Source organism: Pantherophis guttatus, chromosome 4 (assembly GCF_059756535.1).
Source record: "Pantherophis guttatus breed Tessera chromosome 4, ASM5975653v1, whole genome shotgun sequence".
Taxonomy (NCBI): Eukaryota; Metazoa; Chordata; class Lepidosauria; order Squamata; family Colubridae; genus Pantherophis; species Pantherophis guttatus.
The window spans coordinates 25,129,290-25,148,935 of NC_142066.1; the positions used below are offsets into that span (position 1 = coordinate 25,129,290).

Below are 19,646 nucleotides of genomic sequence, written 5' to 3' on the forward strand. Positions count from 1 at the left end.
AGAGGTCATAAAGGGGCCATATTTGCCATCCCTGCCTTACTGTACAGTTTACAGACTTACTGTACAGACTTACAACAGTTGTAAATCAAGGACTTAAAACAGTTCATTTCGTGATCGTTCAAAGTTACAACGGCACTGGAAAAAGTGACTTATGACCGTTTTTCACACTTACAACTGTTGCAGCGTCCCCCCTGGCCAGGTGATCAAAATTCAGACGTTTGGCAACTGACTCATCTTTAGGGTCATGTGATCCCACTTTCGCGACCTTCTGACAAGCAAAATCAACGAAGAAGCCAGATTCACTTAAAACCATGTTATTAATTTAACAATTGCAGTGGATTCACTTAACAACTATGGCAAGAAAGGTTGTAAAATGAGGCAAAACTCACAACTGTCTCACTGAGCCCCCAAAATTTGGAACTCAAATGTTGTCGTAAGTCGAGGACTATCCATATAAACAAATCCCTTAAAATATATAAAATTTGAATCAGTAAATGGATTTTCCTTTTCTTTCTATCCTTCCCTGATAGAAACGGAGGGCACCGATCATTGTAGAACAAGGAAGTTGGCAGGCAAAAATGTAGTCTGTTTGAGGAGAATAATTCTTTTAAATTTCTGTTACCTTTGGATAGAGAACTGCTTTCATTTTCCCCCCACTATGTTCTGTTAAACAAATTCAGCCTTAAAGTTGGTAAAACTGTCCAGTCCCTTAGATTGTTGTATTGCACAGTTTGAAGGGAGGGGAATTGTGCTGTGAAAGCTATTTTAATATCTTTGGGAGGAAATTTGCAACTTTAGCCTTTGAATGACAGGCAGGTTTTGACTAATTTAAGAACTGTGCCAAGTTGTTACTCAGAAAGTCTTGGAGCGTTTTGCTGCTCTACGTGGCTTTTGCTATGAGACAATTGGGCAAGATCTAGCATACTGAGAAGATGCAATCTCTTTTTTAAAAAATAGAGGAAGAAAAACAATTTTCTAGGTGGAGGAAGAGGTTTTTGTCTCTTTTTTCTTCCTCTAATTTAAAACGAAAAAGACATTGTGGAGTCCTTGGTGTTCTCTGAGCTTGGTGGTTTTCTTGTAGACATTTCGTTACCAAACTAGGTAATATCATCAGTGTGCAGTGCAGACATTATATCTTTTTATTGTGCTGGATCTCCTCTCAGATGCTGATAGTTTGCATGTATACATTGACCAGCTTACAAAGGTACCTCACATAGAATGTTTTTCCAATAGCATCCATCCATATTTTCAAGATTGCTGGTTCAGCTATCGAGGAATAAAGCTGTCATGCTTTAGATGAGTGAACTGGATCATCTCTTCTCACATTTAGGGAATGCACAAAGGCCCTGCCAAAGGGGAAAGCGACCAGACGTGGGAAAAACGGAAGCATCCACGGAGAGATCCGTGTGACTTGTCATCTTAAGAGTAAGTATTGCCGAAGCCAAGGGAGGCTGGAGTGGGATTTTTGTTACCTGGCAATAACCTGTTCAAGATAAACTGGCGATTAAAGCGAGGTTTCACAGCTGTGGCATTTTCTAGGCATGTGGACTTCAAATTCCAGAATTCTGTAGCCAGCATAGCCACTGAGAAGAATTCTGGGAGTTGAAGTCTGCACAGCCAGAAGTTGCCAAAGGTGGCAAATACTGGAATAAGGCATTAGATGAGCATTGCAGAGTCCCAAATTTGAATCCCAATCTTAAAATGTTGAAGTTCCCTGGGGGATTTTAGACCAATCCCTGTCTCAGTCCAGGAGCTGGAGCGGTGAAGATGATGGATTGAGAATGGGGAGAAGTTGACCGGGTGACTTTGGGCCAGTCCTGTTCTTTCGGTCAACAGACTTCTCAGGGTTGTGTTGTGGGGATGAAATGAAGGTTTCTCCTAGATGTAGCCTTCAGTTCAGTGGTGAAATCCAATTTTTTTTTTACTACCGGTTCTGTGAGTGTGGCTTGGTGGGTGTGGCTTGGTAGGTGTGGCAGGGGAAGGATACTGCAAAATCTCCACTCCCACCCCACTCCAGGGGAAGGATACTGCAAAATCCTCATTCCCTCCCCACTCCTGGGGAAAGGATATTGCAAAATCTCCATTCCTACTCCACTCTGGGCCCAGTCAGAGGTGGTATTTGCCAGTTCTCAGAACTACTCAAAATTTCCGCTACCGGTTCTCCAGAACCTGTCAGAACCTGCTGGATTTCACCCCTGCTTCAGTTCTTGGAGGAAAGATGGAATATTAAACCTAATAAATAAACAGAGGTGTGAATCCAGCCTTTCTGGCTGAATCTATCCTCAGACCCAGTTTAGCAACTACCTTAGTGTCTTTCCTTGTTTAAGGAGCCTGCTGAATTTTACTCATGAAATGTCTACTATGCAGTTATTATCCAGCTGCTCAAAAGCTGTTCCTAGCTTAATGTCCTGAATTGGAAATATTAAGATTACATTTCAAGGGAACTACTATTTTTTAAAAAAAAATGGAAACAAAGTACAGATAGTCCTCGACTTACAACCATTCATTTAGTGACCTTTCTAATTTTCGATGACACTGAAAAAAGTGACTTATGAGCATTTTTCACACTTACGACCATTGCAGCATCCCCATGGTCACATGATCAAAATTGGGACACTTGACCACTGGTTCGCATTTATAACGGTTGGAGTGTCCTGGGGGTGGGGGGGATGCCATGTGATAACCGTTTGCGATTTTCTGACTAGCAAAGTCAATGAGGAAGCCGGATTCACTTAACAACCGTGTTAATAACAACTGCAGTGATTCACTTAACAACTGTGACAAGGAAGGTCATAAAATGAGGAAAAACTCAACCGTCTTGCTTAGCAACAGAAATTTTGAGCTCAACTGGGATCGTAACTCGAGAACTATCTGTACTCTAGGTTTTTTACCCCCCATGAGTTATCCCCAGAAGAGCTTCCTCAAGGATATATTCTGTACATCATTAAGTCTGATGTTTGTTTGTCAAGCTGTGTTTGCTTATGCTGCCCTATATAGATTTTTCTGTTTGTGCTGCACTTAAACCACACCTTTAATTTGCCCTCTGGGACACCTTGTGTTCAGATCACAATTTTTTTTTTGGTCAGGCTAAAGGTTCAATAAAGGAAAGCAAACAATAGCAACGGCACAGAAATATTCAATTGGCCATGACTGCTTCTGTTTCTTTCTTATTTGTTATTATGCACCATTCCTCTGCCATCACGGTTAAATAATTCTGGGCAGCTTGCGCATGTAAAACAAACACAGGACCATTAAAACAATAGGCACAATGAAAATAAAAAGCAGCCAGTAACGCAACATGGCTTCTCTCCCAACAGATGAAGATCTGAAACCCGTGATTGCTGTTTTGCCTGTTTTGACGCCAACATATGGAATACGTTGCACCCCTCCCCCCTTCTTATAAAAATGGCTCCTTCCTCATTACCATTTAGGAGAAAAATACCAGCAACAATCCAAAGGGACTCTTATCATTTCTCTTCTCAATATCTATGGAGATTCTCAGTCATCCAGGTCATGGTTGTCCCAAAGGTGCTTTTTCAAGAGGCAGCTGGACTTTCTCTTCTCGATGCTAACAAGGAGGGAGCCATCTTTGCATGAGGGTGCAACGAATTCCGTAAGGCTGGGCAGTGACATGTTGGCGGGGGAGGGAATCAAAACAGAGTAGATAGCAATCATGGCATCATGATACAAGCCTTGTCCTTTTTCTATGTGTGCCATCGCTCGTACAATAGGGCAGGGCTTCCATCGCAATGCCACGGCTGCCATGTTGCCTGCTTTGGCCTGTCCTGTGGAGGAGGCTGACAAAACTGCAAAGATGGGGAGTTCATGGTCCTACACACACACACGCCTTCCATTTGTGAGGGGGAAGTGGTGGTGGGGTTATGCAGCATGCCTGCATAGTTGATAGTTTGATAGTCCCCGGAACAGCTGATCCAGAAGTTAGCCAGGACTCAGGGGTCAAATTGATACAAGAAGGACTTCTGAAATGGGCTAGCACATTTTTTTCTCTCTTCAGGCGTCTATGGTAAAGAGAATTATGTGGAAAACACTGCTGCGGATAGAGCTGGGGCCAGCAGGGAACCAGGGCCCTTGCGTGCTCCCCTTCCTTCTCCCGGGACTCCGATACGGTTCGTCTTCGGCTATCGATCAGCATCATGAGCTGGCCAGGGAGCGATCCAAGACGGTCACCTCTTTCTACAACCAATCTGCCATTGATGCAGCCGCTGAAAAGGTGAGTGTAAATAAATAGTTAAGTTTATTGTTTTGACCCCAGTTCGTAACATAGGAATTCCATAACGTACAATAAAATAACAACGAAACAGTGAAATTATAAGATAGAGTACAATACATAGCGTACAGTGGCTCAATATACAAGTAGCCCTCGATTTGCGACCACAATTTAGCCTCTAATTTATGTTGCAAAGCGAGAAATTTGTTAAGTGAGTTTTACCCCAATTAACGACTTTTCTTGCCACATTTGTTAAGTGAATCACCGCAGTTGTTAAATTAGTAACACCGTTGTTAAGTGAATCCGGCTTCTCCATTGATTTTGCTGGTCACCAAAGGCGATTACATGACCCTAGGACATTGCAACGGTCATAAATATGAATAGTTGTCAAGCATCCAAATGTAAACCACGTGTCCACAGGGATTCTGCAATGGTCATAAGTATGAAAAATGGTTATAAGTCACTTTTTTCAGGGCTGTTGTAATTTCAAACAGTCACTAAATAAACTGTGGTAAGTCGAGGACTTACATATATGACATATATGTTTAGGAGTAGACATTCAGGTGCTCCTCGACTTAATGACCATAATGGAGCCTGCCCATTTGGGCCTGTCACTCATAAGCCAAGTCACCATGTGAACGAATGCATTTTTACAACCTTTTTTTTGCAGTGGTTGTTAAGTGAATGCATTGTTTGCTATGGGCTATTTTTGCCGAAAACCAAAAGTAAATGCTGCTTTTTGGCAAAAATGTGAATCACAGACATTTGACCACGGGACACCGCAAATACATAAATGTGGGCTGGTTGCCAAGCGCCCGCAGAGGAAAGAACTTCAGAACCAGGTTATAAGGTGGTCTGTCATAAATTCAAATTACCGTATGTCGCTAAATTGCTGCTCATAAATTGAGGATTACCTGCATTAGAGGTAAAAAGGTTGCAACCTAATAAAGCCCAAGCTGCAACGAAGGACTTAAATATTTCTTTCTAAGATGAAATGACCCAGAGCCAAGGTAGCAACTTGATTGCTGACACATAGAAACTCATCTGAAGAGATTAAAGATGGGCAACTTTACAACTCATGGAATTCTGGGGATTGAAGTCCACAGGTGACTCGTGGTCATAATTGCCCACCCCATGCAAAAAGCTAGTTCCATTTTTCAAGGTCGGAGCCCTTGAGTTCATTGGCCATTAATGATTTAGCCCTGATATCGTGAATGGGGCAGTGAAGGCCGTAACGGAGAACGTCCTTCACCTGGCCACCACTGCAAGGACAGAGGCCTTGTTCAACAGGGAGCTTACAAAAACTCCCAGATACGTGGAGGGTGCAGCCTGCAGGCGAAGGGACATTAAAGTCCTTCAAAAAGGGAGTGAGAATAGATATTGCAGCCGAGTCCCCGAGTCCCCTGAGTTCACAGCTCAGACATAACCCGACGAAGCATAGGTCAGATGTAACCAGACAGGGCAGCCGTTCCTGTTTCTCTACCACCTTCCGATAAAACCTCGTCCTTGAGACAGGACCAGGACTAGGTTGGGCACCTTGGCAGCAGGAGCATATTTACCCCAGGACTGAAATAAAAGGACAGGCCCAAGCACGGATGTTACATTCCTGAAGGGTACCTGACCTAGTTGGCTATAGATTTGTTGGTTTTGGCATAGTTAATGCCCTTTTGGTGTTCATAGCAAGGAGGTTGGGTGGAGTTAGACTTAGCAGATCTTCTCTATTATTTCATTTCCTGGGAAGACAGCCAGTGTGGTTTGAATGCCGCAGACACGAAGTCTTTGGTTCCTATTTTGTTCAATCCTGGTTGAAATAATTCCCTCAGGACAGTATTTCTCATCCTTGGCAGCTTGAAGATGTGAGCACTTCAACTCCCAGAATTCCCTAGCCCGCATGCAATCAGCAACTGGCAACCACATCTCCATATTACAAGCTATGTTAGTTTATCGGAAATAAGAAATACAAAGAAAAATGAATAATGGGACAGTACGGGAGGAAAAAGAAAAGAGGAAAAACATAGACTAAATGGGAAAAGAAAAGAAAAAAACATTTTCTCTCTCTCTTTATAGTGCAGAAGAATAAAGTAACAACATACAGCCTCAACTTTTTACTTTTACATAGATACTAGCCATTTCTATAACGACAGACCTATCTAGCCAACAAAACCCAAAATGAAAGTTTCATTTTTTTTCCACCTCAAGAACAAAGTCCAGAAGTGGTTTCCAAGTAAAAAATAAAAGTTAGGTGTTAAAGTAGCCAATTTAATTGGCTAACTTAATTAAGGCATCTCTACTAACTCCATCAACTTTTGTAGCCAGTCATCCATTGTGGGACCACGCAACTTAAAGTTGCCAAAGTTGAAAAACACTGCTCTAATGCAGGGGTCCTCAACCCCCGGTCTGTGGACAGGCACTGATCTGCTGCATGCCAAAAACTGGGCAGCACAAACAAGGAGTTGTTGGCCAATATAAGTAGCTCAGGGTTTAGTTTGTGTCTGGAAATTTTATTGTTTGTTTATTTAAAACATTTATATAGCTGCCAATCTTTCAGCCAGCTCTGGGGAGCTCCCAATCAAGATTAAAAACACATATAAAATAATTTTAAAAACTATAAAACACAATCATTAAATGTTAAAAAAAATCACAAAAACCTGGTGCCAGTCCATCTTAACGTACCGTCATGGAATGATTTCTAATTCTGCATGTTACGAAGAGGGTCACCGTCAAAACTTTGGAGGGCATCATGGATTTGAGAAAAGCCTTTGAATTACAGCAGGGGTCTCCAAACCTGGCAGCTTTAAGATTTGTGGACTTTAATATCCAGAATTCCTCAGCCAGCCATGCTGGCTAGGAAATTCTGGGAGTTGAAGTCCATAAGTCTTAAAGAGGCCACCTTTGGAGAAACCTGGGCAGGCTATAATGAATTTTTTTTTGTTATGGGATGCTGTGCTTACTGGGTCCCTGGGAGCTTCTAGAGGCTTTGTGAACATGTTTTCTGTTCTCTTTGCAGCCCTCTGTGAGGTTGACACCTACCACCATGTTGTATTCTGGACGTTCTCAGGATGGCAGTCACCTTTTGGTAGGTGTGAGATTACCTCCATGATGTTACTTCCCAAGTATCAAAATCTGCTTTTCATCCTTTCCCTTCCCTGCTTGGAATTATGGGGTTTATTGCTGCCTCAGGAGCTGTTCTACACATTGAGAAATCTTGGTTTGTGTGCTAACTCTTTAAGAGCAGGAAGTATCTTTCGGGAGGCTGGATCCAAGAGTGTATACCTAATAGGTGTGACCTAGAAAAGCTGCATCATATGATTCTGTTATGTGTCTAGAATAGAAACATGCTTTTTTTCAGGTGACACCAGTGTTGGGCTGCAGCTGGTTCGCACCCATTCAGGCAAACCAGATGTTAAGATTCTGCTTAGTTCGGCGAACTGACAAATTCCACCACTGGCTGGCCCTGCCCTGCCCCACACCCCCTGGGGTTGCCATTCAGAGTGGGGAAGCTGCAGGGGCCTGACTGGGAACCGCGCTGATCAGCTGGGAGGCTGTGAAAGTGTGAATGAACCTACAGTGCCGATCAGCTGGGAGGCTGCCACCCCCCCTGCAGCCCAAAAGAAGACCATGTGACTTCCTGTTTAAAAAAAATTCAGACAGACTTTCCAAATTTGCGAGATCTTTTTTCTCCCGAGAAGTCGGAAAGTCTGACTGAACTTTTATTAAACAGGAAGTCACATGGTCTTCTTTTGTTGCCCCGCACACAGGAGAACAGAGCTGGAAGGTAGGTTAGTCAAAGAATGGGATGGGGTGGAAGTGAGGATTTTGCATTATCATTGGTCTGGGATGGGGTGGAAATGAAGATTTTGCATTATGAGTGCTCATAAGTAAGTAAAAACCAGTAAAAGAGGAATGGAAAAATCCCTATCAGTAGATCAGCATTTTTCAGTCTTGGCAAGTTTAAGATGGGTGAACTTCACACTGCTTTGGGAATTCTGGGAAATCCATGCACCTTAAAATTCCCAAAGTTGAGAAGCATGGGTCTGCGCTACAGTTTAGGATTTTCCATTCCTGTTTTATTTAAAATTTGGTGCAATTAAATAAATAAATAAAGGTAGGTAAAATGAGGACCCAGATTGTGGGGGCAATAAGCTGACTTTGTATAAATATACAAAAGTATGAAGGCTATTGCTTAACGCATTGTAAGACGCCCTGAGTCTCCAGAGAAGGGCGGCATATAAATTAAAGCAAAAAAAAAATAAAAAAAAATCAGTTGTGGTTTCCCTAACAAATAGTGATTAAAGTGATATGAACCATTACTGGACTTTTTGTGAGAAACTGAAATTAAAAGTTGATCTGGGCTTTGATGATTAGATATGGGATTATGGAAATAATGTAAACAAATGTTAATCTTGAAGTAAGAGTTTGATGTATTTTTACTTATATCTGTACCAAAGAAAGTTGGAAGTCATTCTTTGGTTTTCCTTCTATTCCTCTTTCTTTCTTACACTTCCACTCTTTTTCTTTCCTGAGCCTTTTCTTTTTTTCAAATCTCTTTTTTATTCGTTTATCCCTTAGCTTTGTATTTTTTTGATGTATGAAGGATCAAATACTCAGCCATTATAATTCTACATTCCTTATTTATAGAAATCATATCAAGATTTAGAACGAAATCCACTGGGAGCCATTTCATATAAGGCAGGCTCTGAGTTCCTCTAACCAAAAAGCGTTTATCGATAGAAGAGAATATTTGTAGCTCAGGGTTGAACTGTGGGATCCTTGGTGCTCTCTGACCTTGATGGTTTTCTTGCAGATGTTTCATTACCAAGCTAGGTAACATCATCAGTACAAGAAGGGAGTGGAGTTTGCTCTTATTTTCATATACTAGTGCAGTGATGGTGAACCTTTTATATACCGAGTTCCCAAATGGTGAGTGCGCATGCCCAAACTGAAAGGTACGCGTGCGAATGTGAGCATGCACATACGCAAACATTGGGGATCCGAAGACCAACTAGCCAGCGGAAGCCGGGGCATCCCAACACCAGCAGCACGGCAAGAGGTAAGATCTTTTTCTTTCGTGAGCTTCTGTTTCGTCATTTGGGAAACAGAAGCTCAAAAGAAACGCAACGGAGATATGACCTGGGGCGACGGCGCATGTGCCAGCAGAGAGGGCTCTACGTGCCACCTCTGGCACGCATGACATAGGTTCACCATCACGGTACTAGTGGATTACCCTGTCAGAGTTGATCAGTTCTTCACAAACAGTGTTTTGATTGGTGCCAGGTCTCTACAGCTTCAGTCAGAAAGGGCTATTCTGCACCCCTCCCTCAAATGTTCTTTAAAATACAGAGTTTCCCAGTATTCCTTTTGGAATCGCCAACATGCAAACTGTGGTTACTCATCCTAAAGTAAATCCTCTTTACCTGTAGCTTCAAAATTTGCTGTTTGCTAGGAAGATGTGTAGCTAAAAGCCAGTCTACATTTAGTCTACATCTGACTTTGGGGATATTTCTTCGTAACCAAACAAAAGTGTATTTTCTGTGCAGTTCACAACCCTTGCTCGCTGAATCTGGATGTCACAAAGCAAAGCCCACATTTTGTAATTAACCCCCGTGCCCCATTTTGACTGGCAATGCTACAGGAGACTGAGTGCTGTCACAACCCCTGGACATGCCCACCCACGCCCATCCAGCCAGTCATTAGGGCAGAGAACCAGTTGTTAAAAAATTTGCAGCCCATGACTGGGTGACACAATCTAGCACATGGAAAATCTGTTAATAAAGAAGCAGCCCCTGATTCAAAATTCTGATATGGTTTAAACCAGAGTGTCCAACAATGGCAATTTTAAGACCTGTGGACCTCAATTCCCAGAATTCCCCAGCCAGCATGAAGAATAGCCAACACCCTAGAAGATAGGCTCAAGTTCCAGACGGACCTTGGCGGACTTGAACACTGGGCCCTATCTAACAAAATGAAATTCAATGTAGAGACAAGTACAGTCTTACACTTAGGCAAGAAAAACCAAAAATACACATATAGACTGGGTGAAACCAGGCTTAATAGTAGTGACTATGAGAAGGATCTTGGAGTCTTAGTGGACAACCAGCTAAATATGAGCCAGCGGTGTGTAGCGGCAGCCAAAAAAGCCAATGCAATCCTAAACTGCATTAACAGAGGGACATAATCAAGATCAAGTGAGGTACTAATAGCACTCTATAAAGCTTTATTAAGACCACATCTAGAGTACTGCATCCAGTTTTGGTCACCATACTATAAAAAAGACGTTGGGACCCTAGAAAAAGTGCAGAGAAGAGCAACCAGGATGTTTAGGGGACTGGAGACTAAAACATACGATGAATGGTTGCAGGAACTGGACAAAGCTAGTTTAGTGAAGAGAAGGACCAGGGGAGACATGATAGCAGTGTTCCAATATTTGAGGGGCTGCCACAGAGAGGAAGGGATAAAGCTATTTTCCAAGGCACCCAAAGGTCAGACAAAGAATAATGGATGGAAACCAATCAAGGAGAGATTCAACCTAGAAATAAGGGGAATTTTTTTGACAGTGAGAACAATCAATCAATGGAACAGAAGTTGCCTTGCAAGTACAACTGGATGTCTCATCTTTTTTCTTAAGTGTGCATGTTACTTTGTTAGTTTGAGAACCTCTCTCTTCTCTTCCTTCTATTTTGTGTCTTCTGCAGCATTAAGGCAAAGAAAAGGCCCCCAAAAGTTAATTGCCCCCTCCCTCAAATCTTTAGAATTTAGGGCATATGCAAACCAATCCTAGGTTTAAGGCAGAGGGTGTTTGAAATTAAGACATATACCTACAGTAACCAGTGAGCCAAATGCTGGGCTTGGCTGAGGGCCCTTAGGGGAAAAGTGGAATTAAGTCTGTGCTTGTAAATTTAGCCTTCTGTTCTCTGAGAGAGCTAAGCTGTTTCTGGACAATGCTGTGGTGTCTCTGGCCTGAACAACGGAAGAGCTGTGAGACTTTCTATTTATTTATTTTATCCTATCTTTATTACATTTATAAATAATAGGCAAAAACACCTAATATAATATTCCTTCCTCCTCTTATTTTCCCCACAACAACAACCCTGTGAGGTGGATTGGGCTGGAGAGAAGGACTGGCTCAAAATCCCCAACAGGCTTCATGCCTTAAAATGGGACTAGAATTCACTGTCTCCCAGTTTCTAGTCTGGTGCCTTAACCACTAAACTTAAACTGTCCAGTTCTGTCTGAACTGAAAATAAAAATCACATACAAATGTTCACATTTTGAGGCTCACTCATGGAATCATAAAATCATAGACTCATAGGGCTGGAAAAGGACCTTGGAGGTCATCTAGTCCAACCCAGGGATGTCTTAACACATAGGCCTGATGGGCACTTGCCCGTGGGCCCCACGAGCATAGGGGGCCCATACTAAACTGTGTATGTTAGCCCTTCAATACACCTTGTATCATATAAATACAGCAACATATTTATTACATTTTACTGCATTTTTAAATTAATACTAACATGCAAATATATGTTTAATTTTATTAACCATTTACATTTTTATTCCCGTGAGTAGTTGTCGTAGGGGCCCCAGTACACTGCTTTGCCTGGAGTCCCATAATTCTATTAAGAAGGCCCTGGTCCAACCCCCTGACCAAGACAGGAGTTGTAATACCTTATACCAGGGGTGGGCAACTGTGGCCCTTTTACAACCTGTGGACTTCAACTCCCAGAATTCCTGAGACAGCCAAGCTGTCTCAGGAATTCTGGGAGTTGAAGTCCACAGGTTGTAAAAGGGCCACAGTTGCCCACCCCACATGCCAATGGCTGTCGTTTTTTTTAAAAAAAATCTAAAAAAATTTCTTCAAGACTGTTTGGGTGATAGATGTAGTTCTGTATCCCACTGAAAGAACTTCTTGTCCGGCTGATAACAAGTTTAGCAGGTACACAAACAATCAACACTGCACACTAACGTTGCTGGCATTCCTGTGTTGTAACCCTAACTTTCCTCTAATGAATATTAATCATAGCTTTTAAAAATTAGTTCCTTCGGTTTCTAATATACATTTCTAATAGGAAATTTTCTTTCTTTCTTTCTTTTTCTTTCTTTCTTTCTTTCTTTCTTTCTTTCTTCCTACTTTTGTTTTTTTTTTTAATTTGATTTATATGCCGCCCTTCTCCAGAGACTCAGGGCGGCTTACAATGCGTTAAGCAATAGCCTTCATACTTTTGTATATTTTTATACAAAGTCAGCTTATTGCCCCCACAAACTGGGTCCTCATTTCACCTACCTTAGAAAGGATGGAAGGGTGAGTCAACCTTGAGCCTGATGAGATTTGAACTTGCAGTAATTGCAAGCAGCAGATGTTAATAACAGTGTGCTTTAGTCCACTGTACTATCAAGGCTCTTACTTCACTTTACTTTTTACTTTACTTTATACTTTACTTTATACTTTACTTTTTACTTTACTTTACCTGCTTTTATCACTTTATAGGTGGAAAACATACCTAATACTCCTTTCTCCTCCTATTTTCCCCACAACAACAATCCTGTTAGCTGGGTTGGACTAAAAAAGAGGAGCTGGCCCAAAATCATCCAGCACGCTTTTTTTTTTTTTTTTTTACAAAAAAATTTATTTTTAAACAAACAAAACATAAAACATCCTTCATCCATTACAATTTCAAGCAGTGTGTCGATCGGTTACAAAACCCTTGTGCTTCTTCCCCATAATCATATTTTACTAATTATCTAATTTCTCATATTATCCACCTGATATATATCTTTATATCATTATTCTCATTTATCATTTATTCAACAATGGCATTATCATTCCAAAAAAAGAATTATTTTCACATATTATATTCTAACATTCATTTTATATTTCATATTTCATTTCCATGTTTTCTTATCTAGCCATTGGTAAAATAAATCCCATATCTTATAATATTGTTTATCTTCTTGTTCTCTAATTTCAAATGTCAATTTACTCATTTCAGCACATTCCATGATTTTCTTAATAACTTCATCTTGCATTGGCATTTTCTCATTTTTCCAGTTTTTAGCAAACACAATTCTAGCCCTGTCAATACATTGACAATCAAATATCTCAATTCTCTATTGTATGTTTCTGGTATAATTCCTAATAAAAAAAATCTCTGGTTTAAAGTCTATGTGTTTTTTTATCATTTTTTCAAACCATGTGTGGATTTTAGTCCAGTATCTTTTAGCTTCTACACATGTCCACCACATATGATAATATGAGCCCGGTGTCTGATGACATTTCCAACGCTTTTCAGATTTATTCTTGAACATTCTGGCTATTCTCGTCAGAGGTAAATGCCACCTGTAAAATATCTTATACAAGTTTTTCTTATATGCTGTTGACATTGTCATTTTATAATTTTGCAACCACAATTTTTGCCATTTCTCTAAATCAATTCCATAACCAACATTTTTCCCCCAGGCAATCATTGTTTCTTTAACTTGTTCTTCTTCTAATTTTACCTCTAATAAATAACCATACAATTTTTTAATTACCTAGTCATCAGAGCCTAATAAGTTTTTATCTAAATTAATCGAAGTGTTGTAAAGACCGTCTTTCTTACAATCTTCCTCATATCTAGAACGTATTTGCAAATAAGAAAAACGATTCATCTTTAAATCTTGTTCTTCCAGTTCTTGCTTCAATTTAAGTTCACCCTTCTCATCCAATAATTCACTATATCTAACAATTTTTTAAAATTTATAAACTTTTTTAAAACAGATATAAAACATATAATAAAAACATAAAAATACATTATACAATAAACAATTATAAATAATCAATCATTTGAAGCGTTTGTTTCGTAATGGTCTTTCAAGTAATACAGTTATGCTTATTCCCCTAAATCTTAACTTAATAGTTTCTTTTTGCCTTTTCTCCCTTTCTACTCTTCTCTCTAAGACTTCTGCTTTGATAATCTGTATATTATATATTTGGATTATACCTTTGCTTTCTGGGTTTCTCTCTGTAGGTTTATTTGCCCATAAGAAAATATTTATATACACACTTGTATTTCTATTCTATCTGACTTCTAGTTTTGTTTTTTTTTAATTTGATTTATATGCCGCCCTTCTCCGGAGACTCAGGGTGGCTTACAATGCGTTAAGCAATAGCCTTCATACTTTTTGTATATTTATACAAAGTCAGCTTATTGCCACCACAAACTGGGTCCTCATTTCACCTACCTTAGAAAGGATGGAAGGCTGAGTCAATATTATATTTCTTCCGTAGTAGCTGTATGCCATTGATACCATTTATTCCAAACTTTATAAAATTCTCTGTCTTCTTTTTCCTTTAGCTCTTTTGTCAGCCTGTCCATTTCAGCACATTGTGTAATTTTATCTATTATTTCTTCTTCTATTGGGGTTTTTTCCAGTTCCTATTTTTGGCATATATTATCCTCGCTGCCGTTAAAATATGTATTAACAAGTATTTTATTTCTTTGGGGTAAGTTTTTGTGAAAATTCCTAACAAAAAAGTTTCGGGTTTCTTATCTATTTGTAATTTAGTGATTTGTTCTAGCCATTTCTTAATATTGGACCAAAATTTCTTTGCTGCCGGGCATGTCCACCATAGATGGTAAAAGGTGCCTTGTGGATTTTTGCATTTCCAACACACTGAACTGTTTTTCGGATTTATTTTGGCCAATCTTGTAGGTGACATATGCCACCTGTAAAACATCTTTAGCTGGTTCTCCTTGTATGCCACCGTCAATGTTGTTTTTGTGTTCAATTGCCAGAATTCTTCCCATCTCTCCAATTCTATTGAGTATTTAAAGTTTTGCATCGATTTAATCATCGTGTTTTTAACTATTTCCTCCTCCATCTTATATCTCAGCAAAAATTTGTAAATTTTACTAATTAGTTTCTCTCCAGAATCTAATATAATTTTATCTAGTTCCTATTTTTCTTTACATATTTCATACGTTTTTATATATTCCTTATGTTTCGATTGTATCTGTGAGAAGGTCCACCAATCAATTTCTCTATTTAACTCTGTTTCCAATTGTTGTTTGGATTTCAGTTTTCCTTGATGGTCAATTAGGTCTTTATATCTAATTATATTTTTGGGTTCTATAAGGTTGGATATTTTAAGGCTTCTGAAGGTGAAAACCAGATCGGTATTTTTGTATATTGTTGTTTTTTAATTTTTAACCAAATTAGTAGTAAAGCATTTCTAAGTGTATGTCTTTTAAAATATGTATGTGATTTATACTTTTCATCCCATAAAAAGGAATGCCAGCCTGTTTGTAGGTCGTGGCCTTCAATAGATAATATTCTGCTGTTATTCAATTCCATCCAGTCTTTAACCCATACTAGCCCCACCGCTTGGTAATAAAGTTCCCAATCCGGGAGTGCTGTTCCTCCTCTTTCCTTGGAGTCCTGGAGTAATTTTAATTTTATTCGTGGATGTTTCCCCTGCCATATAAATTTAGAAATCATCTTGTTTAAGCTCACAAAAAAGTTTTTTTCTAATTTTATTGGGGCAACTTGGAACAGGTACAGCAATTTTGGTAGTGTATTCATTTTGATAGTGGAGATTCTTCCCATAAATGAGATTTGTAAGTTTTTCCAACTGTCCAGGTCTTTTTTTATCTGTTTTATTAGTTTGTCATAATTATTTTCTTTTATAGAGGAGGATCTTGGTGACAGCCAAATACGTAAATACTTAATTTTATTGGTCACTTGAATTTGTATACTATTTTCCAATTCTATCTCCTGAGTTTTCGTCAAGTTCTTAACCAATAACTTTGATTTATTTCTATTTATCTTTAAACCGGCCACCTCTCCATAATCTTCTTTTTTCTTAAGCAGTTTTAATACTACTTCTAATGGTTCCTCTGCTATGAGTATAAGATCGTCGGGAAAAGCCTGGGTCTTGTATTCTTCTTGTCTCACTTTTAGTCCTTTAATTTCTTGGTCCTCCCTAATTTTTTTAACAAGATCTCCTATAATTTCTTTGCCTTTATATGTCAAGGATTTCTCTGGATTTCATATATACCTCATCCCTGGTTGATTTTTTTGAAAATTTAACATGTACTTCTCTTGCCAAACGGTGCCTTCTTATGTAGTTTGCATGGACATGATAGGTTTCATCTATTTGTCCCTTTATGTCCAGTTTATCTTTTTCTGTTATTTCTGCTATTATCTCTGCCATTTTTTCCACCAAGGTCTTCATCTTTCTCTTCTGGTATATTTTGGAACCACAGAAAATATGAAAGCTTTTTCCATTTCAAGAATTGCTAAGGAATCAGACAGTTCTTTATTTGAGAAGTTTTCTGTTCCATTGCCTCTACTTTTGTCTCTACTGAATCTATTTTAGTTTCTGCTTTCCTAATTGTTTGTTCATTTTCGGTTATTGATTGTTGTATGTCTCCAATTCTATCATTCATATTTTTAATATCCCTCCTAACTTCTCCAATTTCATTTTTAATTTCTGTGTGGAATGATCTCATTTCTTCCTGGTTCTCTGCCATTTTTTCTTGTGTTTTTAATAACGTTTCCTCTATCATCGAAAACATACCTTGCATAGCATTTAATGTCATTTCCATTTTTTCTTTCTCCTTTTCTTTTCCTACCATACTATCTAGTGTTTTTTGTTGTAGTGGTGATGCCACCACTGTTGTAATATTTACCACTGGTTTTTTCCCTGTTTTCGTTATAGTAGATATTGTTGACATCTTTAATGCTCAAGAGAAATTTTCCCAGGCTAACATATAATTCTTAAACGTTAATTTTCTATCCTGTTTCTTTAAATTCTTCAGCTATTTTTACTTCTATTCTTGTAAACTATCACACTTTAATCACACTTTAATCCCACAATGATTATTTGCTATACAGTCGGCTTTACTAAATCAATAATTAATTTAATATTCAATCAATTATCACCCCTTATTTTGCAATATCAATCAGAGAATCTTAGTTATATTTCATTCAATCCCCTTCCTCTTTTTCCAAATTCTGTAAAATCACAACACAATTTATATTTAAAGATTATAAATTATGAATTATAAATTATACAGATTATAAATTGTAATGTGTATTTCTTCTATCCCTTAAAAATTTCTATTTACTTGCTATCTATACAGTATATACAATATATACAATATGCCCAAACTGTTGGCAGATAGAGACTACAGAAAAATTACACCACCTCCCCTTTTTTTTTAGTCGTACTTAGTGCTTTTAGTCCAGTCTCTTCAATGGATTAGATATGGCTACTCCTGCTTTCCGTTCAAATCCATGTTTCTCCCCTTCCATCTTAGTTTTAACACTGCAGTCGTTAATAGCACCAATAGGCAGCTTAGTGTTCTTTCAATTCACCTTAACTCTCAGAGTTCTGTTGTTTATTTATTTATCTTCTTTTCTTGTACTTATTCCTCCACTACTCAGCTGCTTTTCAGAGTCTTAGAGTCACTCGTTTCAATATAGCTTAGTCACTCCACGAGGTTGTACTTCCTCTCGCTGCTGCTCTGTCCTGGCTTATGCGCTCCTCTCATAAGTCACTGCCACGGGTTGAATCGTCAGATCGCGCCCCTTCTCATCCACGTTCCTTCTCGTCTCGCCAATTCTGGGGATTCTCTGCTCCGCTCTGCCACTCAAAACCGCTCTCCACTGTTGGCTTCGCTTTAGACGGCCGCCATAGCTCCTGTCTGCCCTAGGGGTGGACTTCTTCTCCAGTAGATTCGAGGAGTTTGTCTTGTGTCCCCTCCAACACTAGCGCTGCGTCCAGGGGCTTTAAGACTTCCCCTCTTGTTTCCCAATCTCTACGGGATCGGAAAAGTTCATAAAGAGCTTCTATTAGAGAATATTTGGGTTCCAGAGACGGCAGCTGCCGTTTCCTCACCCCACTCACGATGTTGTCACCGTCGGAAGTGCACTATATCTAACGATTTGTTCCCTTCTAAATGTTGTTAAATGTGAAAATGCTTCAATCGTTGATACCCAGACTGGAATTTTCAAATAATGTTGTTTTTTAATCTTCTCCCAATTTAATAACAAAGCCTCTCGTATGTAGTGTCTTCTAAAGTACCCCTGTGCTTTGGTTCCCTTATACCATAAAAAAGCATGCCACCCCAACAACAAGTCATGTCCTTCTAAAGTCAATAATCTGGTATTCCTTAACATTATCCATTCTTTAATCCACATCAAACTTGTCGCTTGATAATAAAATTCCCAATTAGGTAAACCAAAAACCCCTCTCATTCTAGCATCTTGTAACAACTTTAATTTTATCCTTGCCTTTTTCCCCTGCCAAATATATTTTAACATATTTTGTTCAATTCTTCAAAATAATTTTTTCCCAATCTAATTGAAATTGTCTGGAACAAATATAAAATTCTAGGCAATATATTCATCTTAATAGTTGATATCCCCCCTATCAGTGATAATTGTAAAATTTCCCATTTCACCAAGTCTGTTCCAATCTGTTATTTGAATTTATTATACTTATTCTCTTTAAGTGTGCTACATCTTGCTGTCAAGTATATCCCCAAATACTTAACCTTATTTGTGACCTGCATCTTTGATATTTCTGCCAATTCTTGTTTTTGTTTTATTAACATATTTTTTGTCAAAATCTTCATTTTGTCTTTATTAATCTTCAAACCTGCTACTTTTCCAAATTCTCCTATTTTATCTATCAATGTAGTTACTGATGCTAATGGTTCTTTAAGAATAAAAACCAGGTCATCTGTGAATGCTTGCAATTTATATTCTTCCTTTCGAATTTTCATTCCTTTTATATCTTTTTCTTCTCTGATATTTCTATTTAGCACTTCTAATGTTAATATACACAACAGAGGGGACAGTGGACAACCTTGTCTCATACCTTTTTTTATCTCAATAGAATCTGTCAATTCTCCATTTATCATTACTTTTGCTGTTTGCTTATGATATATGGCTTCTATTGCTTGAATGAATTTTCTGCCAAAGCCCATCTGTTCCATTTGAAGTAACATAAATTGCCAGTTCACATTATCAAAAGCTTTTTGTGCATCTAAAAATATCAAAGCTTTTCAGGATGGGCCTCATAATATTCCAAGGTGTCCAGAATTATTCTCATGTTGTCTCTAATCTGTCTCTTTGGCAGAAACCCATTTTGGTCAGAATGTATAAAATTATTTAAATATCTTTTGAGTCTTTCTGCCAGTATTGAAACAAAGATTTTATAGTCTGAATTTAGCAGGGATATAGGTCTGTAGTTTTTAATTTGTTGTGGGTTAGGAACAAGTGTAATATATGCTTCTGACCATGACTTAGGTATTTCCATCCTTGACATAACTTCATTCATGACTTCTAACAGTGGGAGACACAGGGATTCCTGAAATGTCTTATAGTATTCCGCAGGCAGTCCATCCGGACCTGGTGCCTTCCCATTCTTTTG

The 19,646-nt window shown here is 38.8% G+C and overlaps 1 protein-coding gene across 4 annotated transcripts in view; it reads left to right on the forward strand.

Moving 5' to 3' along the window:
* Window positions 1-19,646, forward strand: part of BCKDK (branched chain keto acid dehydrogenase kinase) — a 59,061-nt gene that overhangs the window by 7,113 nt on the left and 32,302 nt on the right. For 3 of the 4 annotated variants that reach the window (XM_034419811.3, XM_087893851.1, XM_034419810.3), the window contains exons 2-4: window positions 1,331-1,425; window positions 4,016-4,231; window positions 7,236-7,304. In XM_034419811.3, the coding sequence (XP_034275702.1) occupies window positions 4,022-4,231; window positions 7,236-7,304 (279 nt within the window). In that variant the 5' untranslated portion in view covers window positions 1,331-1,425; window positions 4,016-4,021. Of the gene's footprint in view, window positions 1-1,233; window positions 1,426-4,015; window positions 4,232-7,235; window positions 7,305-19,646 lie in introns of all 4 variants that reach the window. The other variant, XM_087893852.1, reaches the window with a different exon arrangement.